Raw genomic sequence first — 24919 nt, 5'->3', positions numbered from 1 at the left:
GTGCCCCGGGAAGATCCCACATGCTGCGGAGCGGCTGGGCCCATGAGCCATGGCCGCTTAGCCTGCGCGTCCAGAGCCTGCGCGTCCAGAGCCTGCGCTCCGCAACGGGAGAGGCCACAACAGTGAGAGGCCCAAGTACCACAAAAAAAAAAAAAGTTTTATCTACAGGGACTCCCTTGGCAGAACAGTGGTTAAGGCTCCACATCCACTGCAGGGAGAACGGGTTCAGGGAACTAAGATCCCATATGTTGCAGAGCCTGGCCAAAAAAAAAAAAGATTAAAAATAAATTTAAAATAGAAACTTGCCTGGTGATCCAATGGTTAAGACTCCGCGCTTCCAATGCAGGGGGGTAGGGGTCGATCCCTGGTCGAACTGGGATCCCACTTGCAGTGCAGTGCAGCCGAAAAATAAAATAAAATATTCATTAAAAAATAAATTAAAAATAAAAATGTTTGATCCGGGGGTCAGGGAGGGGGGATGTGCATTCCTCATCTATTTATTCACCAAGTGAATGTCTATTATGCGCTAGACCCTAGAGATCAAGATTAAGGAGAGCACTGCCCTGTCCTTATGGAGTTTCCAACCTAAGGCGGGAGCCTGACATTCAGCAAAAAACAACTCGGTTTAAAAAACTCAAGGCGGGGGGAGGGGGGGAAGAAAAGCTCAATACCCAAAGGCTACCCCTGTTGAAACTTAGACCTAGCCTTTTTGCACCCAGGTACTTTGGTGCGCATGCGCCAGGCTTGCCGTTCCCCTTCTCTGATTGGCTGGCGGGACTGGCTTCTAAGCCTCAGCCAATGAGGCTCGGGCTGTGAGCGGCCGTTGGCGGTGGTAACCGCAATGCTGAGGGGCGATGGCTGGGGCTGCTAGACCGTTCCGAGGTCGCGCCGTAGGGCCCTTTCCGCTCGCCCTGCCTGTGGGCGACGTGAGTATCTCTGAGGGTAGAAACAAGACCTTTTTCTCCACGTTCAGGGTTCTTCCCCGCCCCCACCCCGGGCTGGGACGGGAGGGAGGGACAGGAATAATAATAACAGCGTATATTTAATCAAGCCTTCGCCAAGGGCCAGGCACTGGGCCGATGGCCCTTAACCTTGTGATGTCGTTGAATCCTCGAACCGTGAGATGAGTGCTTACCAGGATTTCAGAGGAGACGGGCTGCCTAAGGTCACGTGGGAGTAAATGCAGGAGGCTGAATTCAAATCCAGGGGCTCTTATTCCCTTGATTCCTCTCCACAGCCCCACTTTGGGAACCAGTTTCCTTCTTACCAGGAGTCTCACATTGTGCAGGTGTTGGGGGTGGACACATAAAAGTCTAGAATCCTGGGGCTTATTTTTAAGTATTTTTTTTTCTTTTTAAATAGGAAAAGCTATACATACTAAAAGCATTTATGGGAAAGATAAGCACTAAAATTCAGGAGAGCTTCTGTCTCTTGGGATGGCAATGCAGGGGCTTCATTTGAATCTTAATTGTTTTATTTCTTAAGCCGTGAGGTGGGAATCTAGGTGTCTGTTTAGTATTCCCTTTCCTGTTTGTCTGAAATACAATTTTAAAAGGAAAACACGCACATGGAAAAATTTTCAAAGGATTAGCTGTATACAATGAAAAGAAAGTCTCCTCCCACCCCAGACTTCTAGAGCCCCTCACTAGAAGCAGCCACTGATACCAGTTTTGTGGGTATCTTATACATTTTCTGTAGTATGTACAAGCATATATGAGTTTGTTTTGTTTGCACAAGTGGATCCTATTGTATACAGTTCTGCACCTTTAATGGCTTATTTTTAACCTCATTAAACATAAAAGTTCCTTAACCTCTTTTAGCCCTGTGATCAACATAATTTGGCAAGACATTCCCAGGGTTGCTTCTCACATGAGGAGATGTAGGTCATGGCCTGCCATAATGCATATTTACCTTTTTCTTCTTGCACATCGTCACCTGTAGGGTCCAAAAAAATCTCCCCCAAATTAACCCTGTAAAGAGTGCGGGAGAAAAAAAATCATGGCAAGAAGAGGATTGTAGGAACTACTTTACCCTTTCCCAAACATTTTTACTTATAGTCTACAAGTAAAATTCCCCATAGACCCCACTGTTAACTTGAAATTAATTTGCTGTAGTGGATTACTGGCAAAGTGAAAGAAGTGGGGATTTATTTCTCACTCAGGTTGCTGGGAAGTGCCCAGCTTCTTTCTAGTGAAGTAGCAAGGAGAGAGAAGCTTGTTTGATCCCAGTTAAGGGAAAGTGTCACACTTAATCCTTATTTTACCTCTTCTAAAAGCCATGTATACACACACACACACACACACACACACACACATTTTTAATTCTCCCAGTCACAGAACACTTACATAAGAGAGCTGGGATTCTAGCCAGGCAAGGCTAACTCTAAATGTTACACCAGAGTGGGGCGATCCCTTGAGTAAACTCATTTGCTCATAAGCTGCTCTGCACGGCCCTTTTCATGGACCTCCTATCAACTTCATCCCTGGTTCTTGTCATCATCCCAGAAACTGTGTTTGGTTCCACAAACCTGCTTGCTTTTTGTCTGATTTTCTACCTGGAACACATTTCCCTAGCACCCACTCTGAGTATTTTTCAAGGTCAAATTCCTGTAAGTGATGTTGGCACATAGTCTGTGGGACAAATTTTTAACCAAACGGTGTTTGAGAGGGCTGATTCCCAACACCCTATCCAATACCTGGACATTTAAAATTACCAACCTGAAAAGCGAAGTTAAAAATCTCTTTCAAATTCATCTTGCTCACTATCCGTAACGGTTTTGTGTATTGGTATATTCAATCTATATGAGCATCTTCTATGCCACCGTCCTGAGAGAGAATGTGGCATCTCTCCCAGCACGGTGGCAATAGAGAGCAAAACGTGGTTTTGCTCTTTGGTTGGAGAGCCGGTTGACCTTAGGCACTTTAAGATACTACCTTAGTCTGTGGTTCTGGACGTTCGATAAGAAACCAAGAGCAATGAAGGGGTGAGGGCCTGAAGGCGACAAAAGTGCCAGTCCAAAGCGGGTGAGGGGCGGCCGGTCCGGCGCGGATTCTGACGTCACTGCGGCGCGCCGCTTCCGATCCCCAGCGCCTGAGCGAAAGAATTCCCCCCTCTTTGGGGCGGGAGTCTATCCAGATCGCGGATCGTGCCGCGCCAGCCGGCTAGTTTGCCGGCACCTGCGTCCCAGCCGTGCCTGCGACCATGGCCACCGACTCGTGGGCCCTGGCGGTGGACGAGCAGGAAGCGGCAGCCGAGTCGGTGAGTTGGCTTCAGCCGTAAAAGGGTCAGGGGGCCGTTTTGGCCGGGATCAGATGCCTGGGAAAAGACACTCCCTAGGTTGGTCTGGGCCAGGATGGAGTGCGCGTAGGGATGGAGCCTGGACCCTGAGCTGGCTTTGTTTACCCACCCGCCAGCCCCCGACAGATTACGTAAGCGCAGGTGAGCGCTCCCATAGCTAAAGAGCCCAGGCGCCCGCCTGTCTTCCTGGAGTCAGGACCCTGAATTGTAATAATCACCTATGTAGGTGTCATTTTCCACCTTCCGATTCTGAGCTGCTTGGGCTCAGGAACCATGGCTTGTTCATTCATATTTGTGTGCTTCCTCAGCTTGCTTAGTGATGATGAATGACTGACTGTGTAGGCTTGGCAGTAAATCCTCTCGTGATCCGCTTAACTTTGTTCTGGGCCTGACACACAGTAAGCAAGATATGGGTTAAACGTTACTATATGGAATTCATTTTTCCCGCCTAAACACTCGAGTTCTCATAGTGCTTTGAACCCGCTTTGTTGGTACTTATTTCTGTTAATTTCTCGAGAACAAGGACTTGGTCTTATTTTTTATAACTGATAAAAATGTTTCATATGCACATAGATAAAGGGTCAAATAGTTTCAGAAAGTGGTTCCCGCCAGTTTCTTCCTCCCCAAAGAAAACTGTTATTTCTCTTGACATTGATTTACGATACTGACCTCCTTGTTCCCTGAATAACATGCTTGCTTTGCTACTTGTTGAATTTTCCGGTTTAGGTGTTTATTGATTTTGACACTTTACTCCATCCTCCTTTCCCCACCACTAAAGCACACCTTCCCATTCCCCATCTTTCCATTATATTGTGATTTTAGTTAGATCAGTATTCTGTGCTTATATTATTAGTAACTCAGGAATACCTTTATTTCCTATACAACTTTTCCCTTGGAATTTGTAACTGCCGTTTTTTTTCCTTGTGTTTATCACCAATTCAACCCCAGCCTCTTTGCTAATTGTCTAAGTTTATCTCAGGATGTTCCCACACATCAAGTGATCTGTCAATTCCATTTCTGAGTCCCCCTGCGATGCAGGGGACATGGGTTCGTGCCCTGGTCCGGGAAGATCCCATATGCCGCGGAGCGGCTGGGCCCGTGAGCCATGGCCGCTGAGCCTGCGCGTCCGGAGCCTGTGCTCCGCAACGGAGAGGTCACAACAGTGAGAGGCCCGCGTACCGCAAAAAACAAACAAACAAAATAACTGTACTAGTTGCCCCAGTTCATTTTGGGGGCTGGAGGGGAACAAGCCAAATTTCCCTTTGCCCTCAATCTGGGGACTTCCTCCTCTTCTCTTGTATTGGATCCCTCCCTTTCTGTATCCCCTCTCTTCATCTTTCACGATTTGGTGGAGCCATTTATCAGCTTTCTGAAGGTGTATAGGAAGTAAATTTTTTAAGATACTGCCTTTCCGAAATTAGCTTATTTTGCCCTATCATTTGAACAATAGTGTTGCTGGGTGTAGAATTGTTAGTTGGAAATTATTTTCCTGCCAAACTTTAAAGACATTGTTGTATTGCCTTCTAGATTTCTGTATTTGTTGTTGAGATGTCTGAGACCATTCTGATTCCCGATGTGACCTCTTTTTCCCTTTCTAAGCTTGAAGAATCTTCTGTTTGTCTCCAGTATTCAGAAAATTCATGACGATGTTTCTTGATATGGGTCTATTTTCATTCATTTTACTAGGCACTGGGTGGGAACTTCAATCTGGAAAACTCTTGTCCTTGTGTTATGGGAAATTTTCTTGAAAAATTTCATTGTTGATTTCTTCCCCTTGGTTTTTCTTCATTTCCTCTTTCCAGACTCTTATCAGTTGAATGTTGGATCTCTTGGACTGCCTTTTAATTTTTTTAAGTCAAGTTTGTTGTGATATAGTTTATATAAAGTAAAATTCACCCTTGTTAGTGCTACAGTTCTGTGAATTTTGACAGAGACATACAGTTGTGTAGCCACCATCACAATCAATATATAGAACGTTTCTACAACTCCAAGAAGTTCCCTCAAACTTTTTGCATTCACTTCCTTCTCCCCACCCATCTCTGACAGCTGCTGATTTGTTTTGTGTCATTTTAGTTCCACCTTTTCCAAAATGTGGTATAAATGGAATTATATAATATGTAGCCTTTTGAAAAATCTGGCTTTCACTTAACATAATGCGTTTGTGATTCAGCCATGTTGTTGCATGGATCAGTAGTTTGTTCTTTTTTATTGCTGGGTAGTATTCCATGCATGGGTGTACCACAGCTTACTTAGTCTTCTGTTGATGAACATTTGTGTATTTTCTAGTTTTTGGCATTTATGAATAAAGCTATTATATACATTAGGATACAGGTTTTTGTATGGACTTATGTTTGCATTTTTCTTGGGTAAATACCTAATAGTGAGATTTGCTGGGTTATATGTTAAGTGTATGTTTAACTTTATAACTTACAAACCAAACTGTTTTCTAAAGTGGCTGTACCATTTTGTAATACCACCAGCAATGGCTAAGAGCTCTAGTTGCTCCACATCCTCACCAGCACAGCATGGCCAGTTTTTTCCCTCCATTCTAATAGGTGTATAGTATGTCACTGAGGTTTTGTTTTTGTTTTTTTGGTTTTTTTTTTTTGTGGTACGCGGGCCTCTCACTGTTGTGGCCTCTCCCGTTGCGGAGCACAGGCTCCGGACGCACAGGCCCAGCGGCCATGGCTCAGGGGCCCAGCCGCTCTGCGGCATGTGGGATCTTTCCAGACGGGGGCACGAACCCGTGTCCCCTGCATTGGCGGGCAGACTCTCAACCACTGCGCCACCAGGGAAGCCCGTCACTGAGGTTTTAATTTACATTTCCCTAATGACTAATGATGTTGAGAGTCTTTTCATGTGCTTATTTGCCACCTGTATAACTTATTTGAAGTGGCTTTTCAAATCTTTTGCCCACTTAAAAATTTTGATTGTTTTCTTATTACTGAGTTGGGAGAATTCTTTATGTATTCTGGATACAAGTCCTTTATCAAATATGTCATTTGCATAAATATTCTCCCTGACTGGAGCTTGCCTTTTAATTTTCTTAACAGTACTTTTTTGAAGAGGAGACGTTTTCAATTTTGGCTAATTCTAATTTGTCAATTTTTTCATGATTAGTTCTTTTTGTGTTCTCTCTAAGAAATATACCTTACCCAAGGCCTCAAAGCTTTTCACCTGTATTTTCATCTAGAAGATTTATGGCTTTAAATGTCACATTTATGTCTGTGATCCATTTTGAGTTAATTTTTTTATGTAATAGGAAGATTAGATCAACATTACCACAGTCAATTTTAAAACATTTTCATCACCTCAGAGAGAAACCTGTACCTGTCAGCAGTCACCCCTATTTCTCCTCAACCTCCCAGCCCAGCCCCTTGTAACCACTAATCTTTTTTCTGTCCCCTTAGATATGCCTATTCAGGACATTCCCTATAAATGGAATCATATAATATGTGCTCTTTGGTGGCTGGCTTCTTTCACTTAGCATGTTTTCATGGTTCATCCATGTGGTGACACGTATCAGTACTTCATTCACTTTTATTGCCAAATGATATTCCATTGTATAGATACCACATTTTATTTATCTATTCATTGATGTCCATTGATGGGCATTTGAATTGTTTCTACTTTTTGACTATTATGAATAATGTTGCTGTGATCATTCATATGTACTTGATCATGTACAAGTTTTTGTGTGGACATTTTCAGTTCTCTTGGGTATCTATCTAAAAGTGGTATCACTGGATTATATAGTAACTGTGTTTAACTTTTGAGGAACTGCCATACTGTTTTCCAAAGTGACTGCATCATTGTATCATCTTTAAGTTTATTATTATTTTTTTGAGGTTAGTATCATCTATGAGAGGCACTATTGTGTAGAAGTTAAGACCTAAGACTTTGTAGCCAGACAGACTTGGATTTGTATTCTGGGCCCAACACTTATAACCTTGGGCAAATTGCTTAACTTCTCTGTTCCTCAATTTCCACATCTATTAAATGGGGATAATCATAGTACCTACCTCACTGATTTATGGACATGCCTGAAATAAGTGCTATATAAGTGATTGTTATTATTATAGTTATTGTTATCTATAATTCATTTTCTTTGCAGGAATCTTGAATTACTTATCCATATTGTACAGATTAGTTGAACCTGGATAAGTTTTGTGAATTTACTTAATCTTGCACAGGTAAATTATAATAGATCCCAATATTCTAAAACTGAACAAATGAGTAAAGACAGCTCTTTCCTTCTGCCTTGTGGAACTCCCACTGAGGATCTCCACAGGAATTGTGTGATGTAGGTGACTCTGACATGTGCAGTGCAAGGTTACTGTGTTTTAAATATTCATCAAGCTCCATTTCTTATTCATTTTAGAAAAGAAAATATTAAATCCTATTTATGTTTATTTCCTCATTCCCCTGTGGTTCCTCTTTGTTCCCCTTGTTCCTTAGGAAATTTCAATTTAGAGAAGGGCAAAGGGAGTAGGAAACTCTAATGAGTAAGACTCTTAAGTCTCCTACTTCACCATTGTGCCTAAGGCATTCCTTATTCAGTATAACTGAATAACCATTTAATCTTCCTTCTTCTGTCTCAAGAATCCTTTCTCAAGTAGCTTTTGAATAAAATGCAGTGTGTAACTGTATAGATTCCAATTATTTTAACACATCTTAAAAGCGAAAATATTAACTAAAGGCCTTGAAAAAATGTAGATATTATAAGGCGGATGTTTTGGCTTTTTTGCCTTTTGGTTAATTTTTTGGATTGCAAAATAGTTTTGAATGAAGTTGCAAGAGAAATTGGTTTCTCCTTTTTGGTCCAAGTAAATGGAGCAAAGGAAGGAATCGGAACTAACTGGACTTTCAACGTAAGTTTCAGCGTTCAGTTCACTGACACTGCAGTAGGTGATGTGAACTTCACTGTCCTGGTGCTTTTGCTGTTTAGGCTTTGAGGTCCTTACAGCAAAGTGAGGGCTGAGTATGTTTTCAGAATCTGCTGGAACCTCTCCAGAATTCTGATACATTGTAATCAAAACAACATTTCTTGGTTTCATTTACATTGTTGCTATCAACTTTTTCTGTACGTTGCATTTTATTTATTTTAACTGTTTATTTACTCTGTTAGCTTCAATTTTAACAGTATACCAACAAAAGAATAGGTTGTCCATTTATCACTGATTATTACAGTAAAGGATATTTCTAACTCACTTATACCTCAACCCTATCATTTATTTTAGGTAGCAGTTATCACCCTAGGAGTGAGTACTATTAACCCTGTTCTTGTAAATATTGCCAGTAAGTCAGTCTGTCTGTCTCTGTTTTTAACAGCCTTGAATATTAGGCTTAAACCATGTTCATTGGCAGGATGTGGAAGAGGAGTGCTTTAATGAAGACTAGAATATATTGAACGCCTACTATATATCATAACATGGTGCAGGTTGCCTCATTCATTATCTGTTAGTGTGCTCTCTGTCGTTCAGAATTAATGAAGGATTTTTACTGCTTCATAGTGATTTCCTTTTTTTTTTTTTGCCAATTCCCTGTCTTGCCAGTCTCTCCAGTGTGTTCCCCCGCCCCCTGCTTCCTCCTCCATCCACCCCAACAGCGAAGTAGACAGACACCAGAAACTCCCTTTTCAGTTTCCATCAATAGAAGTGAGGTTCCTCCATTCCCAGCTAACTACCCATTAAAACAGTTTTTTCATTCCTCCCTCCACTTTCCCCTTTATTGGACTTAGAGGAAGAGCAGAAATGAACCTCAAGACATAGAAAACCTGTGCAAGTGGTGCTTTAAGCAATAGCCATTTGATTGTGGTGGTGATTTTCATTCTTTTTCCCTTCTCTACATGGTATCTTAAGCCCCACTTAATATTTTATGATTAAGATCCAAAGGTCAACTAAAAATAAAAATATCCCCTGTCTTTAAGTTCTGTTCTTTTCTTTCTTTTTTTTTTTGGCTAGATCCAAAGGTCAACTAAAAATAAAAATATCCCCTGTCTTTAAGTTCTGTTCTTTTCTTTCTTTCTTTTTTTTTTTTTTTTGGCTTTATTGAGGTATAATTGACAAATTTTCATACTAATAGGGGAGATAAGTCCTTCCAGGATATCCCTAACTTACAGTGTTTGATCAAAGTCCTAATAAATCTTTCTTTGAAATGTCTTTCCTTTATCCCTTCCTTTCTATTCCCACTTCATCATGCTGGGTATTTTGATTACATAGTGTGCCATGATGCTCTAGGCTGTTCCCAATTTAAAATACCAGACATCTAGCACAAGGCAACCCGAATGTGAGGATGCATACTGGCGTGCTGTGGCCCTGTCACTCCAACATAGCCTGCAGCATGACTGATTCCCACCCACAGATGCTTTTCATTGCAGTCTTCCCGCCTCAGTGTTCTCTGAAGAATGACTGCATTTTCCAGTATGTCTCTAAATTTCCTCTTGTTTGAAAAATGAGTGTGACAACTTAAATGGTATTCTGTTGAGAGATTGAGAGAATCTGTGTAATCCGGGCATTAAGCAAACTCACAAATTATTATAATTCTTTCTAAGGATTGTAGTTAGGAAGTATGGATTTTGAGCTGTTGTGTAACCAGTTTTTTTCCTCTGGTTTTGTGGGATATTTTGTTTATTCTCACTCTAACATTTAGTAAACAAAAGGAGCCCAGCAGAACAACCTAATGACTATGTCCTAACGAATAGGTCATGAGAGTGGTTCATTTCTTCCCAGCTTCACTGGGGGAGGCACTATTGATGCAAAATCTTTTAAGTGATTTTCCTGACACTTTACCCCCCATGTTCTCCATTTAGTTCAGCAACTTGCATCTTAAGGAAGAGAAAATCAAACCAGATGCCAATGGTGAGTAACTAAATGCTAGTTTGAAAACAAAAATAATTTCCTTTAGTATTAATGTTTTAACATAACAACTGTCTGGAAAAAAATTATATGTGTACCAGACAGGGCGCCGGCAGATATTGGCAGTCATTTGACTTGGGAATCAACAAACGGGATTGTTTGGTGTTCTGCTTCATATAAGCATGAGGATGCCTAATTGGCTTATAAATTATAAAGTGTATTACTAACCATGAAAATATACTGCCAATGATTATTTGTTTTTTAAAATATTCCTCAATTTGAGATGAGATAGACAAAGTATGAACAACCTGAGGGTTAACCTATTGTAATTATTCTGAAATCGTAGCTACCAAAAACCTAAGATGTCCATTGAATTTTTGTTGATGTATTTAACATTATAGGGGAGAAATTGTAACACCTCACTCTGAATTATTTTTCTGTATGTTTTTACAGTACTACAACATTGAATATATGTTTCTATTAATCAACAATTTATATACAAAGAGTCTTAATGGCACTATGGTGTTTGTATATTGACGAAATATGATTTGCATAGATATAGATATTCCTCTGTTGAGCATCAAGGTGGTTTTGGTCATTGCTAAAACCATCTTTCTGTAACATGAGAGAAATATTGATGGTGTGAGGGATTAATATTAGTTTTTGAGGTAAAGTGAGAGGACTTGGAAAGAACTGAAATATAAGCGACAGTTTTCATACCTTTGTTTATATAGGAACAATAAAATGTTTTTATCTGTGGCTTGGTTTCCTCATTTATTTTTTTGCTCCCCAGGCCTTTACATTTCTAGTGTCTCATAGAATTTGAATTGTCTCAGCTGTTGGGTATGGGATGTGATTTTGAATGACGGCCGCTTTGTGTCTGATAAAGGTGCTGTGGTCAAGACCAATGCTAATGCAGAGAAGTCAGATGAAGAAGAGAAAGGTAACTTAGCCTAGAGTTACATATACATGAAGTTCTACAGTCTAAGAGAATGGAATGTTATGAGGTTTCATTTTTACACCTTACTTGGCTGGACTTTAATGGGAGTCACAGTGCTAATAAAAGTTCAATATAGTCATTGGTAAAGGGATTCTAATTCTTTACATTTTAGAGAAATTTTACTTTGAACAACTGATAAACTTCAGCAGCAGCAGGAAATATTCCCTGAATGATTATCTTGTATTGGTCTTTATAAAAGAAATTTTAACTTGCGTCACCATTTCCTAATAAAATTATATATATTTGTTGGTATTTTGACACATTTAATGAACAGCTTATCCAACATCAAGATACAGACTCTGTTAATTTGGTTTTTTTTCCATTGTTGTGATGTGTTTTTTAAGCTCATAATTTTATTTTATTATTTTATTATTTTATTTATTTATTTTTGGCTACATCAGGTCTTTGTTGCTGTGCGTGGGCTTTCTCTAGTTGCAGCGAGTGGGGGCTACTCTTCGCTGTGGTGCGCGGGCTTCTCATTGTGGTGGCTTTTCTTGTCGCAGAGCATGGGCTCTAGGCACGCAAGCTTCAGTAGTTGTGGCACGTGGGCTCAGTAGTTGTGGCGCACGGGCTTAGTTGCTCCACAGCATGTGGGACCTTCCCTGACCAGGGATCGAACCTGTGTCCCCTGCATTGGCAGGCAGATGCTTAACCACTGCGCCACCAGGGAAGTCCCTTAAGCTCATAATTTTAAATTTATATTGAGTGTAAATTGGGGAGTAAATATTTGGGTTTGGATAGGAGAAATCAGTAACCTCAAGAAAGGATAGTTGTTAGGAATAGAGTTCTGGAGAAGAATATGAGGCCCCAACAGATGATACGAGTATCATAATTTTTCCCTTTAATAAAACTATTTTAAATGCATTTATAAATCAAAACTAAGCTATACCTTGAATTAGGAGCCCCAGTACAAATGCATGTTATTGCTTAAAATACCAATGGCAGCTGAATTCAGATGAGATCATCACGCTGGATTTCATGGACTTTTTAAAATCTTCACACTCTTTTTTTCCTGACAGAGGACAGAGCCGCCCAGTCCTTACTCAACAAGCTGATCAGAAGCAACCTTGTTGATAACACCAACCAAGTGGAAGTCCTGCAGCGGGATCCAAACTCCCCGCTCTACTCAGTGAAGTCCTTCGAGGAGCTTCGGCTGTGAGTATCTACTTTCTGTCTCTCCCCTTTGTGTTTAGATAGAAATCCTAGGCCTGTTACAAGTGTTTTTTCATCACTACAGAACATTTTTACTTAACACAAGTTTAATGAAAGAATTTAGCTGCTTTGGGCTAGTAAGTAAAATTTCTAGGTAATTTGTAAAAGCTTTAGCTGCACTCATACATTGTGTTCAGTTCACAATTCTAGTACTGTTAGCTAGATATGTGGCTTCTTTCCTTAACCAAAGAGACTGTGACTTTCATCTTTAACTGTTTTTCTAGGAAACCACAGCTTCTCCAGGGAGTCTACGCCATGGGCTTCAACCGTCCATCGAAGATACAGGAGAATGCATTGCCTTTAATGCTTGCTGAGCCGTACGTGTCCTAATGCAACTCTATCCCATTTTTAACCTCCCATGTTTTTTTTTTAACTTTTATTATTTTAAAAAACTATACTAGTAATTACATGCTCATTTTAGAAAAGTTAGAAAACAGTGAAAAATAAGAAAAAAGAAATAATTTGTAATCTCCCTCTCCCCTACACTATTAATATTTGGAGTAGAGACTTCTAGATGTTTTTCTATGTAAACTTGCATATGTATACTTTTTTCTTAAAGGAACCATATAAAATGTTTAAATTTTTTTTGATACGATAATTACATAATAATATTTCTATGTTGGTAAATACATTTATATCATTTATATACACCATGATTTCATTATATGGATAAGTAAAATATATGTGTCAAATGTAGAAGACAAAAACCAAACAGGGTTCTAGGAGACCAGAATAGTACAACTGCTAAGGTCATTTTCTGGTGCAGTGCTTCTTACTCTTTCACAGGTGTTTGAATCTCATAGGAATTTATTAAAATGCAGACTCTGATTTCAGTAAGTCTGAGATGGGGACTGAGGTTCACCATTTCTAATAAGCTTCCCGGTGTTGCTGGTGCTGCTGGTGTCAGACCACATTTTGAGGAACAAGGTTCTAGAGCATGAGGAACTTTTTATAAAAACTGATCCCTACATCACATACGATTATCTAAATTTGTACTGCATATAATCCTAAATCCCCCTTTCCCTATTTGTCTGAAAATAGATACTTTAGGTCTGTATTTTCTCAAAGTTTTTTTTTGTTCTGTGTCATAATGTATTTTTCAAGATGGATAATGTCTTTTCAGCATACTTAAAAATGAATAAATTGAATGTTTATTAGATTGTTTCACATTTGCCACTTGTATTTATGGATCTTGATGCTTTCATAGATGCTCAGTGTTAGATTGTCAATGTTAGAAGAGATCTGAGAGAATTTTGTAGTACTTTTTCTTCATTAACATATTTATTGAGGGCTTGGTTTGTAACAGATACTATTCTAGGCACTTGGATACATTAGTGAACAAAGCAGACCAAAATCCTTGCTCACAAGGAGCTTACATTCTAGTTTGGAGTATAGATGATATATTTTTATTAAAAATAAATCAAATATATAGTCTGTTAAAAGGTGATAGATTGTAAATATAATTAATGCCCCTGAATTGTACACTTAAAAATGGCAAATTTTATATTATCTATTTTACCACAATTTAAAATAATCATTAATATAATATACCAAAATCATTGACTTGTATACTTTAAATGGATGAATTGTATGGTATATGAATTATATCTCAATAAAGGTCTTTTTTAAAAAGGTGATAAGTGCTAAGGACAAAAACAGAGCATGATGGGGGGATTGGGAATACCAAGGACCTGACTGCAGTTTTACTCTCAACGTTTTATTATGGAAAAGTTGAAAGGATTTTATAGTGAATACCTATATATACCCACCTCCTAGATTCTTTCAGTGACATTTTACTGTGACTATTTACTATGCTTTATCATGTATCCATCTACCAGTACATCTTTTTTAAGGCTTTTCAAAGTAGGTTGCAATTTTAAATCAAGTAGTTAGGGTAGAATCTCATTAAATAGGTGATATCTGAGCAAAGACTTGAAGGAGAGGAGAGAGTTGGCATGTTATCATCTGGGGACAGTGGTACCAGGCACTGTATAGCCGGTGCAGAAGCCCTCAGACAAGAGCATGGCTGGCATGTTTCCAGAGCAGCCCCGGGGCCGTTGTGGTGGAGTGGAGTGAGGAAGGGGGAGGGCAGTGGTGAGGTGGAGAACAGAGAGCTAGTGGGGAGCCACATCAGGTGCGACCCTGTACGGCATTAGAAGAATTTTAACTTTTGCTGTGAATGAAATCTGGAGTGATTGGAAGGTTTTTGAGTAGAAAAGTGACATGAGCTGACTCACATTTTAAAAGAATCACTCACTGCTATGTCAAGAATAGATAAAAGATAAGGAAGGAGTACTTCAAATCAAAAGCATAAAATCTTCTATTTGTGAAGCTAGCGTATGTAACTTTACTACAGAATCCAAGGCCTCCTTCTGTAAATTAAGTTGGAATATTCATTCTTTAATTAAGCTTTATGCTTCATTTTTATTCACTGAAAGAATGCATGAGATTTATACTCCTAAACAGTTTGTTTTCTTGTGCAGCCCACAGAACTTAATAGCCCAGTCTCAGTCTGGTACTGGTAAAACAGCTGCCTTTGTGTTGGCCATGCTCAGCCAAGTAGAACCTGCAAACAGATACCCCCAGGTAAGGGCTTGGTGAATTGGGGTTTTCTAACTCATAGCTGGAAGGGAAATGCCATTTGATGGATTAAAAGCTGAGCTTTGTATTACTTTTCACATAAACTAGAACCCCGTAAGTTGAGCACAGACAGCATGGTTGATCTTCCAGTAATAACAAAAATCCTGTTCCCCTTTCGATGATTTGCCAGTCCTGGGATACTGCTGATAAGCTTGGTTTCCTTAGTTGCAAGAAAAACCTCCGTAATCTACAACTATCATCCATTAGGATCTTCTGAGAACCTTCTGAGTAAGAGAAAAGGAAGCTTATCTCCAAATGGAATTTCAGATCCCTACTCACATGGGGCTTTTGGTACTCCAGTGGCCAATAGCTGTTCTCAACTGTCTTTACCCAGCCAGAGTTCTGACCCCCGAGAATTACAGCTTATGACTGCAGCTTAAAGAGTCAAATGGTGTGCCCTTTATATATTCTTTGCTTCAGCCTCAGCTGGAGGAATCATTAAGTTCTAATGGTAATACCCTGTTGCATAATAGTGTCTTGAATTCTCTCTCTGTATTCTTTCCCTACCAGTGTCTGTGCCTCTCCCCAACTTACGAGCTCGCTCTTCAAACGGGAAAAGTGATTGAGCAGATGGGCAAATTTTACCCTGAACTGAAGCTAGCGTATGCTGTTCGTGGCAATAAATGTGAGTATGAATATGTGATCCTTGTTAATTAAGCTAATTACTTTTTATTTTGAAAAATTTCAAAATGTATGCAGTTGAAATAATACAATGAACACATGTGCCTTCCACCTAGATTCGAAAAGTAAACATTTTGCCATATTTGCTTTACCTGTGTTTGTGTCCATATTTTTTTTTTTTTTTTTTTTTTTTTTTGCGGTACGTGGGCCTCTCACTGTTGTGGCCTCTCCCGTCGCGGAGCACAGGCTCCAGACGCGCAGGCCCAGCGGCCATGGCTCACAGGCCCAGCCGCTCCGCGGCATGTGGGATCCTCCTGGACCGGGGCACGAACCCGTGTCCCCTGCATTGGCAGGCGGACTCTCAACCACTGCGCCACCAGGGAAGCCCCATATTTTTTTTTTTTTTGGTGAATCATTTGAAAGTAAATTGTAGACAGTGTGGCTCTTTATTCCTAAGTACTTTAGTGTGCACTTCATAGTAAGAACATTCTGCAGCATATCCACAATATCCTTATCACAACCAAGAAAATAACTAACATCTAGTCCATTTCATTTCCCCCTAATTGTCCCAGAACTGTTTCTTTATGTCTTTTTTGTTGAACCAAGACTGAGTCAGTGTATATGCATTGCATTTGGTTGTTATATCTCTTTCTTTCAGTCTAGAATAGTCTCCTCACATCCCCTCCACTACGTTACATTTGACTTTTTGAGCAGACCAATTACTTAAAAAATAGCCTGATATTTTTTTAATGTCATTGGAAGAGCAAAAGTGTTCTAGAATGTTCATGGCAATTAACCCTGGGAGATACTTTTATTATTATTTTTTCTTTATCCATTCTTTCTACTTTTGCTTGTTTTACAAAAAACTACAATATTTAAGTAATTATAAATTCGTTGGAATCTTGGTTGAGTCCTATGGATCTTTAACACAGACCTGTGACTTGATGACTCGCAGAAGTCCACTTGGTGTACATGTCCTAATGCCAACTTAAGTCAGTTCTTTTTTTTTTTAATTTATTTATTTGTTTTTGGCTGCATTGGGTCTTCGTTGCTGCGCACAGGCTTTCTCTAGTTGCAGTGAGCGGCGGCTACTCTTTGTTGCAGTGTGTGGGCTTCTCATTGCAGTGGCTTCTGTTGTTGCGGAGCACAGGCTATAGGCACGGGGGCTTCAGTAGTTGTGGCTCGTGGGCTCTAGAGCGCAGGCTCAGTAGTTGTGGCACACGGGCTTAGTTGCTCCGCGGCATGTGGGATCTTCCCAGACCAGGGCTCAAACCCATGTCCCCTGCATTTGCAGGAAGACTCTTAACCACTGTGCCACCAGGGAAGTCCTCTTATGTCAGTTCTGAAGAGAAAAGTTAAATATGACAATAAAACTTAGTGGAAAATCTAAGTCTAGATTAGATGTCTTAAGACATCTAAAATATTGCAGTTTGTATCTGAGTTAGAATGACAGAGGATTCTGAGTATTTGTTTGTGGAGGGCAGTAATCGGTTTGTTAACTGAAGTAAAAAGGAGCATTTGTTAGCTTTAAATTGACTCAACATTCATGTTAAGGCAAAATTTTCTCTGTGACTTTTTTTAAATATTTATTTGGTTGCACTGGATCTTAGTTACGGCTCACAGCCTCCTTAGTTGCGGCACATGGGATCCTTAGTTGTGGCATGTGAACTCTTAGTTGCGGCATGCATGTGGGATATAGTTTCCCGACCAGGGATTGAACCTGGGTCCCCTGCATTGGGTGCGTGGAGTCTTAACCACTGCACCATCAGGGAAGTCCCTTGGCTGTGACTTCTATGGGAGCTTGTATGTATTTGGTTAAGGTTATACTGTAATTAAAGGACTAAAAATTGAATCAGTAAGTACCATCTAACCCAAAATGAGCCAAATTCTCAATCTCAGGCTGCACAGGGCCAAGAATGTGCCATGCTGTGCCAGGCCTAGTCTGGGGAAGCACTCTAAGAGAGGCAGTTTGTTTCTTGGAAAAGACAAAACCTTTCATAATGAATCTTATTTACTGACCTGGGAAAGGGGCACGTAAAGGCAACTGACTCATTTGACATAGATGCTGGGAGAACCGAGAGGCAGAGTATACTGGAGTGAGAACTTTGAAAAAGTCTACTTGTGAGGAAATGCAAACCCAGGCAAGGGAGAATGATGTTGACAGAGAAGAAATAAAGATAAGAAATCCTTGAAAGAGGATTGATGATTATAGAGAATGTAAAAGAATACCATTTCCATCTCATTGTTTATACTCTTACCAAATCTTTTCAGCATTACTGTTTTGTGTGTGTATGTCCATTAAATACTGTAGTGCTATCCTAACCTTTCCTTAAAATATTAATGCAAACATCAAAACAATTGCTTTAAAATACATCATAGCTTTAGAACTGCTCAGAGAGTAGAGCTGGCTTTGCCATGGAAGTACCCACAGAACACATCTTGTCTCCACAGTGGAAAGAGGTCAGAAGATCAGTGAGCACATTGTCATTGGCACCCCTGGGACCGTTCTGGACTGGTGCTCCAAGCTCAAGTTCATTGACCCCAAGAAGATCAAGGTGTTTGTTCTGGATGAGGCTGACGTGATGATAGCTACTCAGGGCCACCAAGATCAGAGCATCCGCATCCAGAGGTAGGAACTCATGAGCCAGGAGGAACTTCTCGGCCTCCTGATCTACAGCATCATCTCCTTTTACTTCACCCTCCTCTTCTTGGCCCTGCCAGTTCTTTACTCTGCAGCTTTCAGAGGCATTTGTTTGGTGGGCCATTTCCATGTCGCACTGACCATACCCCCAGCCTAGGTTGAGGAAGGAGACTTAGGGACTCTACCATCACCCGTGCCTGCCCCACGTCTGCTCCTCCCTCCTCCCTGCAGTGCTCCTCCCTGCTTTGCCACCTTCCTGGGGACGCAGGTCATCCAAGCCTGGGGAGGCTGTGCTTCTGTTCCTTGTAGTGAAACACTGGGTCGGGGTCATGTCGAACACCTGGGCCTTCCCTTGCAGGATGCTTCCCAGGAACTGCCAGATGCTGCTTTTCTCTGCCACCTTCGAAGACTCTGTCTGGAAATTTGCCCAGAAAGTGGTTCCAGACCCAAACATCATCAAACTGAAGCGCGAGGAGGAGACACTGGACACCATCAAGCAGTATTACGTCCTGTGCAATAGCAGAGATGAGAAGTTCCAGGCCTTGTGTAATATCTACGGGGCCATCACCATTGCTCAAGCCATGATCTTCTGTCATGTGAGTAGCAGCGGCAGCAGGAGGCCGCCTGCGGGGGAGGAGCTCCACTGGAGGGTGTGGCCCTGCGCCCTCCCTCTCAGCCAGCTCCACTCCGTGCTGGGGGACCAGGTTCCTTCCCGGTGGCTGGAAAGGAAATGAATCACCTCCATCTGCCTCAGGACATATTCTCACAGGTTGTAATGAGTTGTAAGGGGAAGACTGAAGATCTAAACCTTCTTTGGTCCCACTTCTTAGAGATAACTTGGGAAAAAAACCTCCAAATAACATCCAGGAAAATAATTTTAAAGTTTTAATAATATAGGGTATTTAGGAATGAAGACCTTTGGCTCAAACCAGTCTTTATAGATAAACACTAAGATCATTGAAGGAATTTGTCCAAAAAAAAATCACATGGTAAAAAATATTCAGAAACTTTAAGCCTAACCTGCTGACTGAACTCAGTAGAGCCTTCATATATATTAATGGCAACAAGCCACTTTTCTGCAGGTGTCTTCATTTGTTTTTTTTACAGGTATCTTCGCTTAAAACAATTCTTTTTACTCCAGACCCGCAAAACAGCTAGTTGGCTGGCAGCAGAGCTCTCAAAAGAAGGCCACCAGGTGGCTCTGCTGAGTGGTGAAATGGTGGTGGAGCAGAGGGCTGCAGTGATTGAGCGCTTCCGAGAGGGCAAAGAGAAGGTTCTGGTCACCACCAACGTGTGTGCCCGCGGTGAGCAGAGATTGTGTCCTGGTCTGCAGGCTCGGGGTAGCGGGAGAGATCCTCGTCTGCGGGACACTCCGGTGGTTTGCGGGAGATCCTGTTTTCTAGAAGAGCCTGTTTGTATTCCCTCAGCAGAGGAGAACTTTCACAGAAGCCAGGAGTGCTGACTTGGTGGCTTAGAACGGCACCTGCTCTTCTTGGGGCCCCCAGTGAGGCTTTAGCTGCTTCTCCAGATGCTGGTATCCAGCAGAGGCTCTCTGGAGCCTGATGGCTGATTTCATAATTTGGTCAGCACCTGCCACAGTTCTGTTTTCTCCCTCTGGGTTCTGCTACCTGCCCCTTTGTCTGAATCCCAGAGCTGGCCCATCCCAGACTGTTCCTTCCACCTGAGGTTGGCGTGTATAGGCCTGACTGTGGACGACAGTGATTTCTATCTCCCATCCTTACTCCTGTCCAACTCTCCTTCATGCAGGTATCGATGTGGAACAGGTGTCTGTCGTCATCAACTTTGACCTTCCCGTGGACAAGGATGGGAACCCGGACAACGAGACCTACCTGCACCGGATCGGGCGCACCGGCCGCTTTGGCAAGAGGGGCCTGGCCGTGAACATGGTGGACAGCAAGCACAGCATGAACATCCTGAACAGAATCCAGGAGCATTTCAGTGAGTCCCTGGGAGTGTCCCCTGCTGGGCCCTTACCTTACAGGGGCAAGTCCAGGGCGGGAGGGGAGGGTGAAGGGTAGGTTTTCCTGTGGCCCCGAGAGAGGCCTTTGTCTCTGTCCCATTCCCCTCCTTCCCTACAATGTGGAAGTTCTCAAAGAGCACACCTGGAGAGCTCAGGGCTCAGGGACTTGAATGACAGTCCCCCCCGGCCAGGCTGAGGGGCCTGGGGCTCTGGCTGTTGCTGTCCGTGTCCCTTGCTCAGTCACTGGAAGCCTTTGGGGTTCAGTGAAGGATCTCTGTGGCCAGAGGCACAGCACGTTCCTAGGCAGCAGAGACCTGTGTTTCCTCCCTCCCTGCTGTGCTGTCCCTTCCCTGAGTGTGTGTCTCTGTAACCCCATGTTGGTCTCTCTTTGAATTCTCTTTTCTTTCCCCCAGATAAGAAAATAGAAAGACTGGACACAGATGACTTGGACGAGATTGAGAAAATAGCCAACTGAGAAGCTCCTGCAGTCACTGGTGCCACCCTTGGTGCTCCCCCTGCACGGGACACTAGTGCTTTCACGGCACAGGCCTCAACAGTCAACACAAAGATGAAGGCACGAGTAGAGAGAAACTACCTACCTCATTTTAAATTACGTTTGGACTTGACAAAAATTGTACAAGTGATGGGGGAAGGTAGAAAAAAATTGTTTACACAACTTTTGAAGATTACGCATGAATACATAGAAATTTACCTTTTGGAAATTCTGTCTTTCTTTTGGCCAGCGTTTTCCCACATCATTACGCTAACCTAGATGTTGTGGCTGATCGCTTGCTCAGGAGCCGTTGTGGCAGCCCCGGCCTGTTCTCTGCTTAGAATTGTTCAGGCCAGCCTCCAGCCCTTGTGAAAGTGATAGAGTAGAGGTGAAGAGGGAACACAGAGAGAGAGAGACCGAGTAGCTTAGGTGTGTAAGCCAGTCATCGTGTTTGGAGTGTGGCATGAAACAGCAGAGGAGACCTGCGAGCTGCTGCTTTGGATTTGGGTTGGGACAGCTCGTCTGAGTGTTGTCGGTCCTCGCTGTCCTGATGGCCAGAGCAGGAAGATCTGCTAAGCATGGACCACAATGCCAACCTGGGATCTCTGGTGTATGCAAGTCTGTGTTGCAGACCATGACTTGTTCTTCTCAGTGGGTGCAATCTGTGCAGAATGCACATCTGATAACTGTGCTTGTGCTTGAGCAAGTCCTGTGGAGAAGTCATCGTGGAGAATTAGTGGTGGTCCTGGCTTGCCACAAAACCTGACCTTGTGGGCACTTGCAGCATCTTTTTTTTTTTTTTTTTTTTTGCGGTATGCGGGCCTCTCACTGTTGTGGCTTCTCCCGTTGCGGAGAACAGGCTCTGGACACCAGGCTCAGCCGCTATGGCTCACGGGCCCAGCCGCTCCGCGGCATGTGGGATCTTCCCAGACCGGGGCACGAACCCGTGTCCCCTGCATCGGCAGGCGGACTCTCAACCACTGCGCCACCAGGGAAGCCCTGCAGCATCTTTTTTACATCCCTAACATCACCTTGACCGTTTAGTAGCCGTTAGCAAATAAAAGGTGCTCTGAGGTTTGGATCCTCAGTGAAAATTGTGGTTTCAAGTTGCTAATGGCCAGTCTCAGGGCTCCAGAAGCGATCAGCAGTAGTCAGAAATCCTTGCTTTGCCTCCAGATCACAGAAGGCAAGTTTTTTATCGGAGCTGGGGAATGATTTCAGAATTTAGGCATCTTGATTATAAAGGGATTCTGAATATCTGCGTTCACAGTGCTTGGAATACAGACAGGTGCAACTAAGGGACAAGGTGGACTACAGCCATTCATCTGTCCAAGGCAAGAGTAACTGCCAAGGCCTTTGCTCCACCCTTACTTGGCATCTTTGTGCAGAGCAGTCAGAGCAAATAATAGTAATGGACACTTCCTCATACCTGGCCAAAGCTGTTGGTACCCACAGAGTGACAGAGCAAAGATGAGATGAAACTGAGTTACAAGAGCAATATGAAACCCCAGCTGAGAGTCCTCTTCAGCTCTTTGACTTCGATACGGAAGGGCCACTTTATCTAGGACCAGGCCTGAAAGAGGGATTTTCTGTGATGAGAACTATTCCAATCCCAGACCTTCCTTGTAGGCATTTCTGTGTTTTAGGGCCAGATTTGTCTCCTGGGAAGGGAAGGGGCCAAGTCAGCCTCCCAGGTGGTTTCCCTAATCTGACATTACAGATGCTACAGAGAGAACCGCAGACTGTCAGTCCTGCCACATTCCCCTGGGGGCACTTGACTGTGTTGAGTCTTGTTTGTACTTTTGGCCAACTCTGACCCACCTAGGGAGTCTTGTAAGAAGGGAAGAAATTTTATGCCCCCTCCAACCCCCGCAAAGTCCTGTGGACCAACCCTGGAATAACTTAAAACAAAGGCAATAATTAAAGGAGTGTGGACTCCTGAGGCTGCAGGCTGAGTACATCCCACCTTCTCACAACATGTATAACCTATCTACTGAGTAGCCCTAAATCTGAGCAGGAAAATGGGAAGCGATGTGCTTCAGACTCTTCAATAGTAGGAATAAATGGGTATCTGGTAGAAATCTAGATTAACAGTTCCTTATCTGGGGCTAGACCCCTAAGAACTCACTGGATGGGTTTTATGGAGTTTATGAAGTTTATGCAGTGTTTTGAGTTTAAATGTATTTTCCTGGGGAGAAACTCCCAAACGAGTATGTGTCTTTTTAAAAGGTAAGAAAGACTCACTGTATGGATGGCTCTGGAAAGTCCCCCCAGTGTCACTGCAGCCCATGTTCGTTCCTGCCAGTGCTTAGCCTCTAGGGCGTAATGGTCCATAGCTGCTTCTGTGACCTTGTGCCATTTTGAGACATCAGTGATGTAAAAATGTATGGAGCCCTTGAGCTTCAGTCCCCAGAGTTTCTTCTGCTGATTTTAGTAAGTTCCTATGTATGGAATGATAAACTGTGCCCTACAAAAAGAAACTTGCTTGAGAAAAGGAGATTTGGGCCCAGTGGAAAATTCTGGATATGTTCATTATCCATAAACAATGGATTTTATTGTTTTTTTGGAGTGTTCATTGGCTGTATGCATAAGAACTAATCAGTCATTAATGTATTCTTTATTGATGTTTAACTGAATTATGACATGTTCATGTTACTAAGACATCATTTCTGAGTATAAGAAGAAAACAGCACGTTTTGGTTGCTGGTATTAGTGAAGATTTATGTATTATTATTCCATAGACTCGTCATCACCTGATACTACTGTTCTATTTCAGAGTTGACATTGCTTCAACATAAGCAGTTGGGATGTCACCATAGGCCAAGGGCCCTACTCAGTTGCCAGAGGGCTCCTTACCTTCCTGTTTTTCCTGCTGGTAAACCAGAGTATGCTGGCTAACTAATCAGAAAGAAGGTAGATGTCTGCATTACAAAGGCCTTACATTCGATTTTCTAGTCCTAGGAAAGGAATACAAATAGGGCTTGGAAACAGGTCTTCTCCCTTTTTTGTTCCCATCTTGTTTATTATTTAACGTGAAGGCTGTTTCATTCACAGTGTCTGGTATTCAGAAGGTAAGGATTTCTGAGGCTAGAGAAGATTTCATGAAGGGGTTGAGTTTGCTTATGAGAGAAAAGTGGTGGGATTCCAAGTGACAAGAAGAGTGGCCTAGGCAGATGAGGCCCTGTTAAGACCAAAGCAACTTCACTAGGATTAATGCAGTACACTGGAAGGGTAGTGAAGGGAGCAGCCTTGCCACATGGGCAGAGAAAATTCTTGTTAGGTAGAAAATGAGATTTGATTATTTGAACAGTATTTGGATTTAGTAGTGAATTGTCATAGATTCTTGGATCACAGGAAGTGATGAAATGGGGTTTTGGGAAAAATGGTCTAGCAGAGATATACAGGATATACTGGAGCTGGAAAAGGCTGGCATCTGAGAAACCAGTTAGATTATTACATTGGTCCCATCACACAGTAAGTGCCAGGATGTCACTGGTCGTATTGAGAACACAAAAGAAGAAATGGGGAATTCCCTGGCAGTCCAGTGGTTAAGACTTGACGCTCCTGCTGCAGCGGGCGTGGGTTCAATCCCTGGTCAGGGAACTAAGATCCCACATGCCAGGCGGCATGGCCAAAAAAAGAAAAAAATAAGAAGAAATGGACTGGAAGGGTGCTGCAGAGGAGGAATGGTAGACTTTTATACCTGCTTACTGTTGTTATTCCAAAAAGAATCTGTGGCTCTTAAAATTTAGACACACTATACACAAATAATTCTGGGGAGAAATCCAAAGGGAAGGTTTGGAAAGAACAAATGACATCAGGGTTGAGTCATGAATGAATGACTCATGAATGATGTCAGGCCTGTCACCTTTGCAAGAAGGGACTGGCCCTTCGTCACCAACACCCCTAAGCTATTGTAAATTTCAGAGGCCCTCTTCAGGTCTCTCTTGATCCTGAACATAGAAAACAGGTTCTTAGGAACCCCCTGCAGTTTTATCTGACTTTGCTTTTCTGCTTGAGAATAAATGTTCTTTATTCTGTTGTCTGACTCAGGTTGCAGCATCTTCCAAAAATGACACAGTGGAGGTGAGGGAACCTGTAGGGCTGATGCTAGGAGGCTCCAGTACCCTGCTTTCCTAATCCTGAGTCTGGAACAGGGCTTTCCCGGAAGAGCTTC

At 42.2% G+C, this 24919-nt stretch overlaps 1 protein-coding gene across 4 annotated transcripts; it reads left to right on the top strand.

Annotated features, from left to right (window-relative positions):
• The first annotated feature begins 811 nt into the window (after window positions 1–811).
• Window positions 812–23258, top strand: LOC309836837 (ATP-dependent RNA helicase DDX19B). 4 transcript variants are annotated; one of them, XM_082677023.1, is made up of 13 exons: window positions 828–926; window positions 3088–3258; window positions 10109–10157; window positions 11044–11097; window positions 12174–12309; window positions 12591–12683; window positions 14850–14952; window positions 15517–15631; window positions 18079–18256; window positions 18627–18864; window positions 19410–19572; window positions 20036–20227; window positions 20663–23258. In XM_082677023.1, exons 2-13 carry the CDS (start codon window positions 3202–3204, stop codon window positions 20722–20724), a joined length of 1440 nt encoding a protein of 479 aa, XP_082533149.1. In that variant the 5' UTR covers window positions 828–926; window positions 3088–3201; the 3' UTR covers window positions 20725–23258. The 4 variants fall into 4 exon arrangements, with proteins under 4 accessions (XP_082533148.1, XP_082533149.1, XP_082533147.1 ...); XM_082677022.1 differs by lacking the exon at window positions 3088–3258 and having other exon boundaries at window positions 812–926; XM_082677021.1 differs by lacking the exons at window positions 828–926; window positions 10109–10157; window positions 11044–11097 and having other exon boundaries at window positions 3094–3258.
• Window positions 23259–24919: the final 1661 nt, after the last annotated feature.

The sequence above is a fragment of the Grampus griseus genome (genome assembly GCF_964374135.1).
Source record: "Grampus griseus genome assembly, chromosome: 19".
Classification (NCBI taxonomy): domain Eukaryota; kingdom Metazoa; phylum Chordata; class Mammalia; order Artiodactyla; family Delphinidae; genus Grampus; species Grampus griseus.
Note: the sequence above shows the minus strand (reverse complement) of the source record. Positions and strands in the feature narration are given on the sequence as shown.

Excerpts from the sequence above, each read along its gene's own strand:
- LOC309836837 (XM_082677022.1), top strand. The coding sequence starts at position 855 with ATGGCTGGGGCTGCTAGACCGTTCCGAGGTCGCGCCGTAGGGCCCTTT. Across the intron at positions 927-10,108 it reads TCGCCCTGCCTGTGGGCGAC|TTCAGCAACTTGCATCTTAA; the intron begins GTGAGTATCTCT and ends TTCTCCATTTAG. Across the intron at positions 14,953-15,516 it reads CTGCAAACAGATACCCCCAG|TGTCTGTGCCTCTCCCCAAC; the intron begins GTAAGGGCTTGG and ends TTTCCCTACCAG.